The sequence below is a fragment of the Convolutriloba macropyga genome, chromosome 4 (assembly GCF_964194025.1).
Source record: "Convolutriloba macropyga chromosome 4, txConMacr16.3, whole genome shotgun sequence".
Taxonomy (NCBI): domain Eukaryota; kingdom Metazoa; phylum Xenacoelomorpha; order Acoela; family Convolutidae; genus Convolutriloba; species Convolutriloba macropyga.
In genome coordinates, this window is record NC_134471.1 from 4,318,082 (window position 1) to 4,333,737 (window position 15,656).

General features: G+C 31.3%; 1 protein-coding gene across 1 annotated transcript in view; it reads left to right on the forward strand.

Moving 5' to 3' along the window:
* The window catches only part of LOC142337954 (uncharacterized), a 46,608-nt gene that overhangs the window by 16,326 nt on the left and 14,626 nt on the right, over window positions 1-15,656 (forward strand). The window contains exons 3-4 of the mRNA XM_075387586.1: window positions 6,172-6,317; window positions 9,041-9,168. Of these exons, the coding sequence (XP_075243701.1) occupies window positions 6,172-6,317; window positions 9,041-9,168 (274 nt within the window). The remainder of the gene's footprint in view (window positions 1-6,171; window positions 6,318-9,040; window positions 9,169-15,656) is intronic.

Sequence of the window (15,656 nt, forward strand, 5' to 3'; positions counted from 1 at the left end):
TTGTTTGTCAATCACATACTTTAAATGTTTTTAATGCATTCCAAAAAATTTTGGGTTGATTTTTTAAAAGAAATGTTAATTTTAAGTATTTGCTTAACAGTCTCTCGACCATCAGATATTTTCACAATTCCTAATGCTGCTTTCACAGTCCAAACATTTGGATTTTTCTCACGCTTGTATTTTTTAATAAGTGATCACCTTACCTTTTTGCTGGAAAGTGGGTTGTTTTTAAAAGAAATTGTTGTTTTCTATTTTTTGTTTAATATCTTTTGCCCATGAGTTATTTTTATTGCTTTTAATGCCGCTTTTACAACCCAAAAAAATATAAATTCTACCCATGCCTTGTCTTTGTTTTCCTAAATATTTTATCCCATATTTGTTGAAAAGTCAATTAATTTAGTAAAAAATTGTTGGTTTCTAGTTTTTATCGACTATCTGTTGTCCACCAAAAAATTTTAATTGCCTTAATGCTCTCTTTGCAGTCCAAAGGTTTTGAAATATACTCAAGACCTGTATTTTATTTTTGTATTATGTTATCACACATTTGTCCAGTAAATAGTCGTCCGAAACATAAAAAACTTATAGTGCTCAGGAGCATCGATTATCATTAGGAGAATTAGGTTATCCTTAGTGGTTTTATGTTGCTAAGTTTGTTGAGGTTACAGAATTGAATGTGAAAACGTCATATTTTGAATTATATGAGCCCAGAAAGAAGCATTAGCACTGTAGCCACGTTTAATTTTAGTTTCTTTTATTGATTGTCGATTGTAGAAAACAAAATTCAGCCAAAGTGGTTTGAGGAATTTGCCTCTAGTTTCCAGCAAGATTTGAAAATAATTCCTAAGTATTGTTTTTCTCCAACTTAGCCCTCTAGTCTCTTAATCTCCTTAATGACCTTCTGCCCTAACTAACGAATGAAGAAGAACGGCCACAATCCTATACTCACAATCCTAAACGCCAAAATCTAGATACTTGCTCTCTATCTTACAGAAACGAGAGGCTTCAATTACAAAATTAAATTTGAAAGAAGCTCTGAAGATATACGAAAAACAAGCGGTATATATACTCCGCAAAAGTAAATAATAGAAATATTGAAAAAATCTGATTTCTTTTTATAAACTAATTATACGCAAAAAGTCTCAAAAAACCACATGGTGAAATCAATTTCGTCCCCAATTTAGTAAGTAACTTCTAATTTGAGCTGAGAAAACTAAGTTTCATTACGGGTTTTAAATCCGTTTCGCTTGCACAATGTCAAAAGGCCCTTTTTTATCAAGATCATCATTTGTTGAATGAACCTCATCTAAAATTCTTACTTAATTTGCCATTTTTTTTTATTCTAATTTAAATCAAAACTTCTGAGAAATAACCCGAGGTTTGTACTTTGCTATTATTTTTTAACTTTTCTTAAATGGGTAAAATAGCTCAAGTCAGAAACTCCATTTCTACACCACCCACTTCGACTTGACTATTCGCTTGAATAGTTATAAATAAAAAAAGAATTACAATAAAAAAAGCATAGTAATGTTTACTTTGAGAACTATTTTAATCTTAAATAAAAGTTTAATTAAAAGTGGGTCCTCGGTCTGAGTTTTCTTATAAAGTTCAATAACTTTTGCGAGCCTTTGAAGTATGCTTTGAAAGAGAGTAGGCGCAGTTTGCTACAACTTTGCGCAGCCACGATTGTAGTGGCCCTCCTGCCCAGAAAATTGACAAACTACCCGAGATTGCATCTTTTGGTCACCAATATTTACTTCATGGCCCATTATGAGGTGCTCCAAAACGAACTGCAGAAGATGAAAATGAAACTCTAAGCTAAAAGTCGCTTCCCTCACCTCCATCTCTGTTTGGGTAGACGCCTCTCTGGTTGTTCGCACACCCACCGTTGCAGTTGTGCTCCATGAATCCTCATTGTCTCTGTCCAGTACCAGCTGCGGTTGAATTACTGTCTGAATCCTCAGTCTAGTTTCTGACCAGCTGTCACGGCAAATCCCTTGTATGGAATTTCTTTGAGTTGAGTCATCAAGCAGCCCAAGTATAGTTCTTCTAAAAGACTTCTTCTAGTTAGTTTTTGTTGGAATCCGATCCCAGCAAAACTGGAAATCTCAATTGATGCATTTAGTGATACCCTCTCCCTTCTTCCTCCTCAGACCAATGCTCACTGGAGTTGAAGTTCACATTGTTTTTTGTGCTAGTGCTTGATTTACTGAAACAGTAAACACCCTTAGCGGCCAGCTGCACATCGCTATTAATATTTTTTTGATACTTAAAACAATTTTTGGTTACAATTACTACTAAATGAAAATCGAACCATTCTATGAAACATTCTATTGTTTAACTTTCAAATAGTGAAAGAGAAAAGAAATAACAACTTAACGCTTCTTTACGAGAAATCTTACACAGTAAAATAACTTTTAAAAATTCAATTTTGCACCTCATGAACTGTTCACAAAGTTCTGAATCGTCATTAGCAAAAAATTTATATCCTAAAATCACAATCTTGAAATTCCTGAAACCCTCTGTGGTTGCCAATGTAGAAATTAGGATTCAGCTGAGCTGGTTCGAGGCCCTAGCCGCTAAATACCGACATGTTTTGAAAATATTCACTAAATATAATTTTACTCTAAGTAAGCCTTCTAGGTGACTTTAATTCTCTTAGAGAATTTCTACTCTAAAAAAATACATAAAGAAAAACGGGCACAATCTTATACTTTGAAACCTTTAGCTTACACCTGTTAACTTCTAGTACCCATGGATACTGAGAACACTACATCAAAAACACGCCAAAGTCTAGATAATTACTCTCTGTCTTTTCAACAAAAAGGAGAGACTTCACTTACAAAATTAAATTGGAAAGAAGTTCAGAAGATATACAAAAATGAAGCGGTATGTATATGACCCAAAAAAGTAAATAAAAAAGTTATATTCAAATCTGATATCTCTTTAAAGACTAATCTTACGCAAAAATTCCTAAAAAAATCAAATGTTTAAAACAAGTTTATCCCCAATTTGGTAAGTGACTTCTAATTTGAGCTAAGAAGTCTAAGTTTCATTGCAGGTTCTAAATCCTTTCAAATTGGAGAAGGTCAGAACTGCCATTACTGATCAATATTTATGAATAAACCGTTAGAAAATCCTAACTTACTTAGCCGTTATTGTTTCATTCTATTTTAATTAAAAACTTCTGAGAAATAATCCAAGGTTAGTACTTTGCCATAATTTTTTATTTTTTGAAATTGGTGTGACAGTTTAAGATAGAAATCGTTTTTCTACATCGATCACAGTTTGTTTGTGTCACATGCTTTGAACGGATATCTGTTGTTTACGCTCACGTTAACAGCAAGCTTCAACTTAGGTATCAATTACTTCTGAAAGAAATATAGAAATTTGCCTACTGGCACTGTTTGAGTTTTCGGGCCAAAAAACATTTGAAAATTATTAAGATGAACATTAGTTTTTATTGCCTGGATTTTTTTTTCGCAGAAATAAGTTTTGAAAAAAAGCAAGTTTTAAACATTTAGTGGCTTGCTAACGAAGTTCTGAATCGTCATTAGCAAAACTTTTATACCCTAAAATCACAATCTTGAAATTCTTGAAACTCTCTGTGGTTGCCAATGTAGAAATTAGGATTCAGCTGAGCTGGTTCGAGGCCCTAGCCGCTAAATACCGACATCTTTTGAAAATATTCACTAAATATAATTTTACTCTAAGTAAGCCTTCTAGGTGACTTTAATTCTCTTAGAGAATTTCTACTCTAAAAAATACATAAAGAAAAACGGGCACAATCTTATACTTTGAAACCTTTAGCTTACAACTGTTAACTTCTAGTACCCATGGATACTGAGAACACTACATCAAAAACACGCCAAAGTCTAGATAATTACTCTCTGTCTTTTCTACAAAAAGGAGAGACTTCACTTACAAAATTAAATTGGAAAGAAGTTCAGAAAATATTCAAAAATGAAGCGGTATGTAAATAAACCAAAAAAATAAAAAAAATATATTCAAGTCCGATATCTCTTTAAAAACTAATCTTACGCGAAAAGTCTCAAAAAAATTAAACGATTAAAACAAGTTTATCCCCAATTTAGTAAGTGACCTGTAATTTGAGCTGAAAAATCTAAGTTTCATTGCAGGTTCTAAGTGCTTTCAAATTGGAGAAGGTCAGAACTGCCATTACTGATCAAAATTTGTGAATAAACAGTTAGTAAATCCTAACTTACTTAGCCGTCATTCTTTCATTCTATTTTAATTCAAAACTTCTGCGAAATAACCCAAGTTTAGTACTTTGCTATAATTTCTTATTTTTTGTTCTTGGTGTGATAGTTTAAGATAAAAATCGTTTTTCCTACATCGATCACAGTTTATATGTGTCTCATGCTTTGAACGGATATCTGTTGTTTGCGCTTACGTTAACAGCAAGCTTCAACTTAGGTGTCAATTACTTCTGAAAGAAATATAGAAATTTGCCTACTGGCACTGTTTGGGTTTTCGGGCCAATAAACATTTGAAGATTATTAAGATGAACATTATTATTTATTGCCTGGATTTTATTTACGCAGAAATAAACTTTGAAAAAAAACTTTCAAACATTTGGTGGCTTGCTAACGAAGTTAGCAAACATTTTATGGTAAGCATGATTTCCTTTAGATTCCAAAACTTTTATTATCATTTTAATTAAGTATTGTTAAAAAATCACAAAAATCAGCAATTTGATGTTTTTTTTCAAATTTTGTGACACATGTTTGTTTTATTTGTCTAGAAAAATCCATGCAAGCAAATAATCAATCTGTATTTGATTTGTTTTTGGTTTCTTGTCCTTTTGATAACAAATTCTTGTTTTGACTACTTCAACAAAACAACAACCATTTAAAAGCTAATATTGATTTTTTTAACATTTCTGTTTTGATTGTATTGGTCTGATAGTCAATTGGTAATTTTCAAGTTTTCTATTCACTTTTTTTGATTGATTTTCAGGACTTGACATTATTTGTTTTTTGATTTTCCCATTCTTTCATTTGATTGACTTTTCTTCCTCTTCGCAAACGGTCTCTCATGTATAAAAAAGCGGGCTTAATTTGGCTGTAAAAATGGCAAGAATGAACAAAATAACTACCAGCAAGTGAGAAAAATATTTCTTAACATTTATGACGTTTCTTTGAAGTTTCTAGGGTTTCATACAAAGATCACACACACACACACACACACACACACACACACACACATATATATATATATATATATATATATATATATATATATATATATATATATATATATATGAATAAATATATATGCAATTTCAGTACGATCCTTTCACGAAACCAAAAATTCATATATGATCCTTTTGTGATTACCAGGACATCATTTATGATCCCAGTATGGGCACCAATAATCACGCATATAATTCTCAAAAATTTTGCAATTTTTGTTTTTTTTATTTTTAATGGGTATGGAATCAATCGGGCGTTTAATTCCCCGGCATCTCTTGCTGATTCGCCAAAAGACCCTAAAGTACAATATCATTTGCAAAGTTGGGCTCTAAATAAAATAGTAAGTCCAAATAGATAACTAATGTTTTGATTTTCTCTGAAGCCAGTTTAAACTTATAAATGCTCATTTATAAGAAATATTTTTTGCTTATAACCTGGAATTCGTCTTTTGAATATGTTTGAATTGCAAAGGTATTCTTTTAGCGCAAACAGAGAAATAAATGTGCCTTGCAAATGCGATATGATAACTTAATATGTCTTCTGGCCACAGTTTACGAGAATTTGTGGCACCAGTCAATTTATTGTGTGTCGTATATGATGTATGATTTTGTGTGTCTTGATTTCCAGGTTTTTACGTTTTCAGTCTTTTAAATATTTAGGCTTGAATTAAATTTTTTAGGCTTTTAAATTCTTTGTATGATCCCTGTGTGATTTCTAGGAGATCATATATGATATTTGTATGGCTTCCAAGAAATCATACAAATCATATATGGCCTAGTATGATTACTGAGAATCATATACGTCCTAGTAGGAAATCAAAGAATGTTGTATGATCGGTGACCCGGGATATAAATTATATGAGAAAATGGATTTTTAGTTCACACCTAAATAACAAAGGACCTAGAGTTCTATTGAAGTGTATTTACTAAGATAATGTTTACACACTCTCTCTTTTCAGCGATCACTTTTGTCTGAAGGGCTTTTTCATTCCTCGAATAAAACGATATCGGCACCCGGGCTACTACGATCGCGACAACTTCATTAGATTGATAGAACCAATGCACCAACACATCAATTTCTTCTCCTTCTATCAGCACAGATTTGGTAAACATTGTCAATAATTCAACTCTTTAAGGAAATTAATCAAAATAAACAAAAAAAATAAATTTGGCCTGTGATTATAGATAATGCGCTGGAAGTTCTTGTGTTGTTTTCTCTGGATTCAAAGTTTTTGAGCGTTTATTTAACTTAGCAAATGTCTGTCTCGTAACAGCTATTTTAAACGAATGACTTTTTGCCTGACTATGTTTGTATAAGCTAGAAACCTGCCGTTTTTGAGAGATTTGATCAATTTTTGAGCAATACTTTTATTAAATGATTGTTTGGTTTCATTTGTTTCCAAACTAACAACTTTTACAAAAACTTCAGGACGTGATTTTCTTTATTAGATCTATTACTGTTTTTAATGATGTTTTCCTCTTCAATTTTGTTAATTATTAAGTTTGATAACTAACACTAGGTATCCTTGTGACAATCCAACATTAAAAGGAGGAAAACATTTGGAATAATTTTGTACATGTTAATCAATCTACACTTTAGATACATTCTGATGAAATTTTTTCTGCCACATTTAAGAAAAATAATAATGATGACATCATGCATTTAGTAGTTTGAGAGTTTTAATTATTAGGAATAGAGCTTTTGCACATGTTACTTCAGAAAAACTGATCAACATATAGCTAAATACCTACTTTCAAAACTGACTCAGGCATGTTGTTTGTAACAGTCAAAACGCTCAAAATTTAAACTGAACGAATATATCCGTCATTTTGCAGGTCAAAACAGGAATATATCCGTAATTTTGCAGGTCAAAAGAGTGATAATTAACAATTTTTGTGAATTATCACTGTTTTTGAGTAATCATCTGAAGTCGGAAAAACGTCTTCTGGGTGGTGATGTGTAAGAGAGCCGAAATTAAACAGAGCAAGTTTAAAGTGAGCCAAAAATTTATTGAAATTATTGCAGCCAATTTCTGAAATAAGCCTAATAAATTCTCAACCAACTTAAACGAGTATTTGAGAAATGATTTTTTTTTATTTTCTAGCAATAGAAATCGAAATCGAACTAATAATTAATTATCTTGAAATTATCATGGGCCAGTGACGTACAACAATGCCGACGTGTAAGAGGGTCTATTATAAAAATTTCTCCGCGATGAATATCTAAACCAATCAGATAACTTCAACTGAAATCAGGGCAGAAATTCACCAATCACAATGAAGTGGTGAGATATCGTATTTGGTTTTTTATTGGGACAAGAAAATTGGAGCGAGATAATATTAAATCAAACAACAATAATAGCAGCGGACAATGGCCATCAGCTGCCCGTGGGACATGATACGAATATATAACAATCCAACTACTGATCAGTGTGCCTTTTTGGCTTCAAAAAAAATTCCGCTAGCATTTAACTGATAATTAATCGCTATTGGCAGTTTCGGCACTATTAGAATCAGATCCACTTAAAGCACTCTTAAACATCAGCATAGTATTACGTCAGCATAGTTGTACGTAAGCCATTAGCCATGGCCAAGCCTCAGTGGCACCTGGGACTTGATATGAAACTATCACAACCGAACATGAAATAAATTAATCCAATTGGATTCTTTTCATGGTAATCAACCAGTAGCAATTTAGGCTAATAAAAGGCAACTTTTTGCTTTCGGCTTTTTTCAAATCAAGCCAGCTTTTGACAGTTTCTAATGTCGGCTCTTTATAACGTCGGCACTGTTACACGTAATCTTTCTGGGTTGCAAGATATTGGACAAAAATTCCAACAAACTCTCGTGCATGATAAGATAAAGTTTTCTTTTAGAGTTTGCTTAGTTTAATCGAGCATGGAAACTATTCTCTTGCAGAGAAACTAAATTACATAGATGCTTTTGCTTAATTGCTGACTCTAATCGCCCATTTACTTGAGGCTTATCAAATTTAATTGTTCGGGACAAACTTTCTCGAGACCACCCTTAGACTTCGAAAATTAATTGAAATAAGATTTAATAAATATTTCTATAACCACATGAGATAACAACTATAACCACTGAACACAAAGTTCAATGAATTGTAATTCTAATTTATTTCCCTTGTTTTTGCACCCATATTGTTTGTTTGGATTTTTTAATGAAAACAAAGCATAGTTACAAATCTAAAAACTGTTCTTGAAAAAATTGTTGATCTTCAGATATTTTGAAAATAGATTTTAAAAATACATAAAATACATGGCCGTACAGCCGCTAAATTACTAATTTTCTAAACTCCATTTTTTTGCACCTTTTAAGTGTCCATTTTTTTATTTATCGACTTTGTATACGTTTTGATACACTTTCCTCTCAAACAAATATATGAATTGATATATTTAGTTTTTATTTTTCATTTCAGATTTTTTTGTTTCTTATTTTTCAATTTGGTTAAAACTGGCAAAAAAAACTAATTTTGTGATAGTTACTTGCATTGCATGTCCGATTCTTAGTTTAACAACTACAAAAATTAGCTATTAGCAGATTATGCAAAGAATAATGATAGAGTTTGAAAGATCTGATTTGTAATTATTTCTCAAATCGCAAGTAACGTTCAGCCGTTCAGCTACGGAGGCACTTTGAGATTCCAAATAAGCATTGCAGAAAGAAGTCTCTAACCCTCAGAAGTAAGATTCCTAAAAAATATTCAAAATTTGATGACAGAATGAAAATAATAAGAAATCTGCTTATGTTAACCTGGGGCGTTTTGGAACTCATCCAGAGTTCAACTTTCTGCAATTTATTTTTCAGGCAGCTGTTGTGCATACCAAGCACGCATCTACATGAACCATGGCCAGGGTATGGGTTTGAGTCCACAGTCCTACTTCAACAGTCTCACTGATTTCTCTTCCAGGCACAGAGACCTCAACTTTATTAAGGTTTTCACGCTATCAATTTTTTCTACACTTCACTCTCAATTTTTTGAAACAGTGATTAATAGTTTCTGTATAAGTTGATAAGTTGATTAGTTCCTCAACCACCTTATTAAAGAGCCTCATAATCAACTGCAAAAGGAGGAATTTTCTATAAACATATACAGCAATCTTGTATGACAACTTTTTACGCACTGATATAGCGCAATGCAAAAAAGAAGAGACCAAAATGGGGGATCGGATATTAGGCAATAACTCTATTAGACAGACATTAAAAGAAAATCCAACAGAAAAAAGTTTTCTTTCAAAACAAATTGCCCATTAGGTGAAAAACGCTCAGGGTTTTTTAAGAGCTAAATTACTGGTACACTCGGATGCAGAGCTATTTCACAGTAAAACAAAATTTGCCTTCAGATAGCGTAGAATCATTAGATTCCTAAACTGACAAAATTAAATGAAAACAATAAATTTTAAATTGTCACAAAACGCGACTAATTTCATTTGAATCATGACAACGGTTTTTGTTACATGAAAAACAAACACATTCAAAAACGAGCATTTGCTAGCAAAGCGCAAATAAAGGTTGCCCCAGTCAATTTTTAAAAATTTTACAAATCACTTAAATAATGAGAAATCTATCAGAACGTTGCCACAAACCGGGCTTTGAATATATTTCCAAAGAAAAATATAGGCAAAAATGAACGACTGAAAAAATTCTCCTTCAAAGAAAATCGAAAAATTTATGATCAGCTTTTTGACATTTTTAAACAAACTCCTAATGCGATTCTTGATGAATTTCATCAAATTCAACGTAGTATTCATAAACGCAGACAAGAAGTTTTTGCCCCAACGCTAAATGATTTGTACGAAGTACGAAGATTTGTTTCCGGAAAATGTGCAGAAACTTCCGATAATCAAGATCTTCTCCTTCATCCGGAACAGGGAAATCCAACGCACCACAAAAAAGGATTCACACAATACTGAACGCAAAAAATGAGATTGAAAATTTATTATGATTAAATTTTAATAAATTTACTAACCTATTGGAATGACGTTAGTATTTTTTGTCAAAAATTTGGATAATTTTTTGACAAACTCCTTGTTTATATTACTTTGTGGCCTGGTGTCGACATTTTGTTAGGTGATTTTTTTAAGTTTCCAGGCAATAAATGTCGGCCGAAACATCTTTCACCAATTTATGCCACCAAAAATCAACTGATTATAAAGCTGAATCGAGAAACATTCTTCTGTTCTTCGAGAACTGAATTGTCAGTTAGAAAAAGTTACAATGAGCAGACTTATCTTGATTGTTTTTAGGATAAAATTGTGTTATAAAAGACTGCATTGTCCTGTATTGCAGTCATTTCCAGACTTCTAGCAAAAGTGTTTATGTTTTAAATTCCAATAAAAACGAAAGAAGAATGAATCTAAGAATTGTAAATCTTACGTAAATCTTTATAAATCTTACGAATTGTAAATCTTGCTGTCTTGGCTATTGTTAGTAGCTACTTTTAGCTTTAAAAAACTGATCCACAAATCGGTTTTCGTTTTACTGTGACACAAAAGTGATGGAAACGATACTTCACTTCAAATTAGATAACAAAAAAACAAACTTCTAAGTCAAAAACTAATTTGTGATAATTCAAAGTTGATAGAATCGAACCAACTGAGAGTTTGCTTGAACCAAGCTGCTCAGGTCAAAATCAAGGAATACAAGGAATTCAAAGCAATCTTCCGACAATTCATGGCATTGGAATATAGTTTGTCTAAAGGAACCGATTTTGCCGCAGTTTTTTTCCTTGTCTTTGGAATTTGCTATTAAAAAACTTTTCCTTCATGATGCTCAAAAGGACTTTGAAAAAAAAACAAATTGCATCAGACTTAGGTTCAAGACCCATCTTTTTCACTTTTTTCTATGTTAAAAATGGGTTGTGGTATTTTGAATTTTTTCGAATGGAACTAATTGAGAGTTAACTTCAAACACTTACATGTGTCGAAATAGTTATCAGCAGTTCGTTATATCCAAAATAAAATTGACATCTGATTTAATATAAAAAAGCAAATTTATCAAAAGCATAGTACGTTTCTCGAAAATAATGATCTTAATGACCTCTCAATTTTTAGCTACTTATATCATGATTCTTCACTGTAGTGAACTTATCGGTAATAGTTTCTCTCAATTAGCAGAATATTGCCATATTGTTACCAACAATTTAATATTCTAACAGAAATATTCAATTTGATGATATTTAAGTGACACAGGGTGTATATGTACGCCTTTCTTTCACGATCGCCAGCTATAACTATTTTTCAAACAAGCTGAACATAGCTCATGGAAAGGTATCTTCATTGTCTCATTTTCAAAGATCCATTAAAAAACTCTTCCTTTCTGGTCAGAGGGTTTTCAATTTGTGTCATATTGCTCCAAAGAAACCTATTACCTCCAGAACTACTGCACTACTATATGAACTGAACGACTAAAATCAACTGTCCGGTTGCTTGGTCTCTCAGTTCAGGTTCACAATATCGAGGAATTCAAACCAATTTTCTAACAATTCATGGATATGGAATATAGTTTGTCGAATAGAACCAATTTTGCAGTGATCTTTTTCCTTGTTTTTGAAATTTGCAATTGAAAAAATTCTATTTTATAATGCTCAAATTGACTTTGAAAACAAAAACAAATTACATTAGGCTTAGGTTCGAGATCAATTTTTTTCTGTCAATGTTTGTTACCTACCGAAATTGGGCGTTTGACTCTTTAACACTAAATTTGAACTCATGACTTTCTTTCTTCTTACTAATGGGTGAAGGCGCAACAGAACCACGTCGAGACAGGAAAAAAACAATATTTTGATGTCTTGCTGCTGTAATTGTTGTTGTTGTTGTAGTAGTAATGTAGTAGTAGAAATTTTTGTTGTTGTTTTTGGTGATGTTTTTGTCTTGTTGTTTTTATACTGATTTTTTTAAGCAATTAACTTTGTCATAACTCCTTGTGTATTAGTTTCCTTTTAGTACCTTCCGCTGTTTATGTCGTTTAATTTTGCTCTTCAGACAGTTTTAATTGAGCTGCAGTAGCCCTTTTTATCTTTTCCTTTCAAAACTTTGTTTGTTTCTGAGAGTCGGGACTTTCAATTAAATCAATTAAATAATTTCAAATGATGAAAATCATCAGATATTGACTGAATTCTTTTGTAAGTTTATAATCATTCAAATTGTAAATGAACACATTAAGAACTGTCCTTATCCAGAACATGTTGACAAATATAGACGAATAATAAAAATTAACCAAAAGTTGCGAAAAATGGCGTCGAAGCCGTTATAAACATAATCTATTCCCTGATATATATATATATATATATATATATATATATAAATAACCAATTGCGCTTTCTTTCAACAACAATTACGTGATATGCGACCTCTGAAAAAAACGTTAACATGTAAACAGAAAACAAAAAAAAGAACAAGTTAAAATAAATAGTGTTTTTTGAAAAAAAAATAAAATTCAAATTCATAAAGGCTTTAGTTATCAAATGAAATCTTTAGGTAGAATCAATTATTTCTCCAAACAGAGCCATTGAGATCTGTCTTTATTGTCTACAAAAAGAACGACAAATACCGGCAAAAAACGAAACTTATAGCAAACTTTTGGAAAGAGTCGGTGTCGAATACAATAAAACGGTAACCAATGCAATAAACACATTGAATACTCTCAATTTAACCTTCCTCAACACCTACAATGTGATATGAAACTCGGAATTAACGAGAATTGGTAATTTGCAGACAAAATAGAACAACATAGTACAAAATTGAGAAAAAGTCTCTACTTCTTAAAAACATTTGATTTCAAAGTTTTATAGTTGTATGATCTTCCATACATATAAATGAACACATTAGGACCTGTCTTTATCCAGAACAATTTGACAAACAAAAGAGGAATAACAAAACTTTAACTAAATTTTGCAAGAAAAGGGTGTCGAAGCCGTTATAAACTTTATCTATTCCCTAGAAAAATTATAAATAAAAAATTGCACCTTTTTTCAACAACAATGACGTTACATGTGAGCTCTGAAAAAAGAGACTATTTAAAAAGCAGATAAACAATGAAAAAAGCCAAACTTTAAAAAAAAACATTAACAATTTTCGAAATCAAAGAACTTCAAGTTCAGAAAAAAAAATTAGCTACAACTGAAAATCTTTAAATTATATCATTTATTTCTCCAAACAGAACCATTGAGTTTTTCATTGTTCAAAGCCGGTGCCAAAAACATTGAAACAGTTAGCAGTACAATAGAAATTTAATTTTTTTTATAGCTGTATCCTTCTTCAACGCCTAAAATGTGATATACAACCTGGAATTAACGAGAATTGGTAACTAGTAGACAAAATAAAACAATATAGTACAAAAAAGAAAAAAACGTCTATTTTTCTCAACTACAAGTGAATTCAAAGACATGAATAATTTTGATCTTCAAATGGTAAATAAATAGGTGTTTTATCTGTCCACAGAAAACTGCTAAGAACTCCATTTATCTAAAGTTTTTTATGCGACTACAAAGGAACGAAAAATGAGACAAAAAGCTTCCAAGAAATTCTGCTGGAGGACGTTGAGGAAACCGTTCAAACTATAAACTATTTACTGGAAAACAATTTTCGAAATTTGACTCTTTTTGAAACACCAATAAAGCAATTGCAGATATGCCACTTTTGTGGCAAAAAAAGAAAAAGATTGGATATTGTATAAATATCGATTTTTTTTAAAAAAAATGTAGATTCGTATCCAAATTTACTTGATTTTCAACCTGCATTAAATGTTAATTTTTATTTCATAAGCAAAACGATGTAACCTGTATTTTTGACTTGTTGATACAAGCTGATCAAAAAATTTATAAAAGTGGCAAAGCTCGTTAATCCGTTGTTTATTATGAAAACATGTATTTTTATAGGTCAACATGACCGTAAATTTTTGGCTAAACAACAAAATATGTTTACTTGAAATACCTCAGGAATCAAATTGAACCCTTAATTAATAAGCCTCGATTTTGAACTGTTCTTTAATTAACGTAGAAGGCGAAAAAGACAAAAACGTTTCTGAAAAAAGAAGGCGACTGATTGAAATCCGAATTACTTCAGGACTGTTAAAAAATAGAACTCAACTAGCCCTGCTTTTGCTGTTCGTCCATTAGAAACACGTAATTGTTCCGAATATTAGGGATATGAATATTTTCACGAAAAGTCAATGTATAAAAAGTTATGCATTTTTGTATAATTATAGAGTTGTATTAGCAAAATCCGGCAGACTATTAAATCAAGAACACTATCAAGTGAAGCGAAGAAAAACTTCAGCCATACTGAAAGATGATTGGGTCAGCATCTTCTAGGTATGTTTTGAAAAAAAATGGACCAAAGATCTTTATTTAGTGCCACTTTTGATGAAAAAGAAGGCTGAAGTTTGAAAAACTGAGCAAAAATTTTATCTTCATCTTCAATCTCTTTTATCCTTATAAATGAAACCAACAACAAAACAAGTGCGTAAAAAACTGAAAAAGTGAAGGGAAATGAAAATCAGTCAAACGTTCGAGAAATTTAAACGTCGACAATTCCTTCAAGAAAATCTGTTTAATTATATATTCTACGCTCGACGGGATTTCTAATGATACCACTCAAAACCCTCTATGATCAAAATATCAATCGGCCAAAATTAACTGAACAAAAAAACCATTTGAGTATATAGTTCCTCCCCCACTGAAGAGGGTCGGAAGTAGTATAAAAAAATGACTAGAACCTCACCGGGGGGGGGGGGGGACGGACACTTTTGGAAGCCTGATTTTCTCGGCCCAACAACACCGGGGTGGGACACTTGAAAATTTTGAAAATCTGAATAAAATGTCCCCCCTATTTTGCATATTTACATACATATATATATGTATATGCATGCATATATGTATTGTATATATGTATATATGTGTATGTATATGTATGTATTATGTATATGTATATGCATGTATATATGTATTGTGTATATGTATATATGAGTATGTATATGTATGTATTATGTATATGTATATGCATGTATATATGTATTGTGTATATGTATATATGTGTATGTAAATGTATGTATTATGTATATGTATATGCATGTATATATGTATTGTGTATATGTATATATGTGTATGTATATGTATGTATTATGTATATGTATATGCATGTATATATGTATTGTGTATATGTATATATGTGTATGTATATGTATGTATTATGTGTATGTATATGCATGTATATATGTATTGTGTATATGTATATATGTGTATGTATATGTATGTATTATGTATATGTATATGCATGTATATATGTATTGTGTATATGTATATATGTGTATGTATATGTATGTATTATGTATATGTATATGCATGTATATATGTATTGTGTATATGTATATATGTATATGTATATGTATGTATGTATGTATGTATGTATGTATGCATGTATTT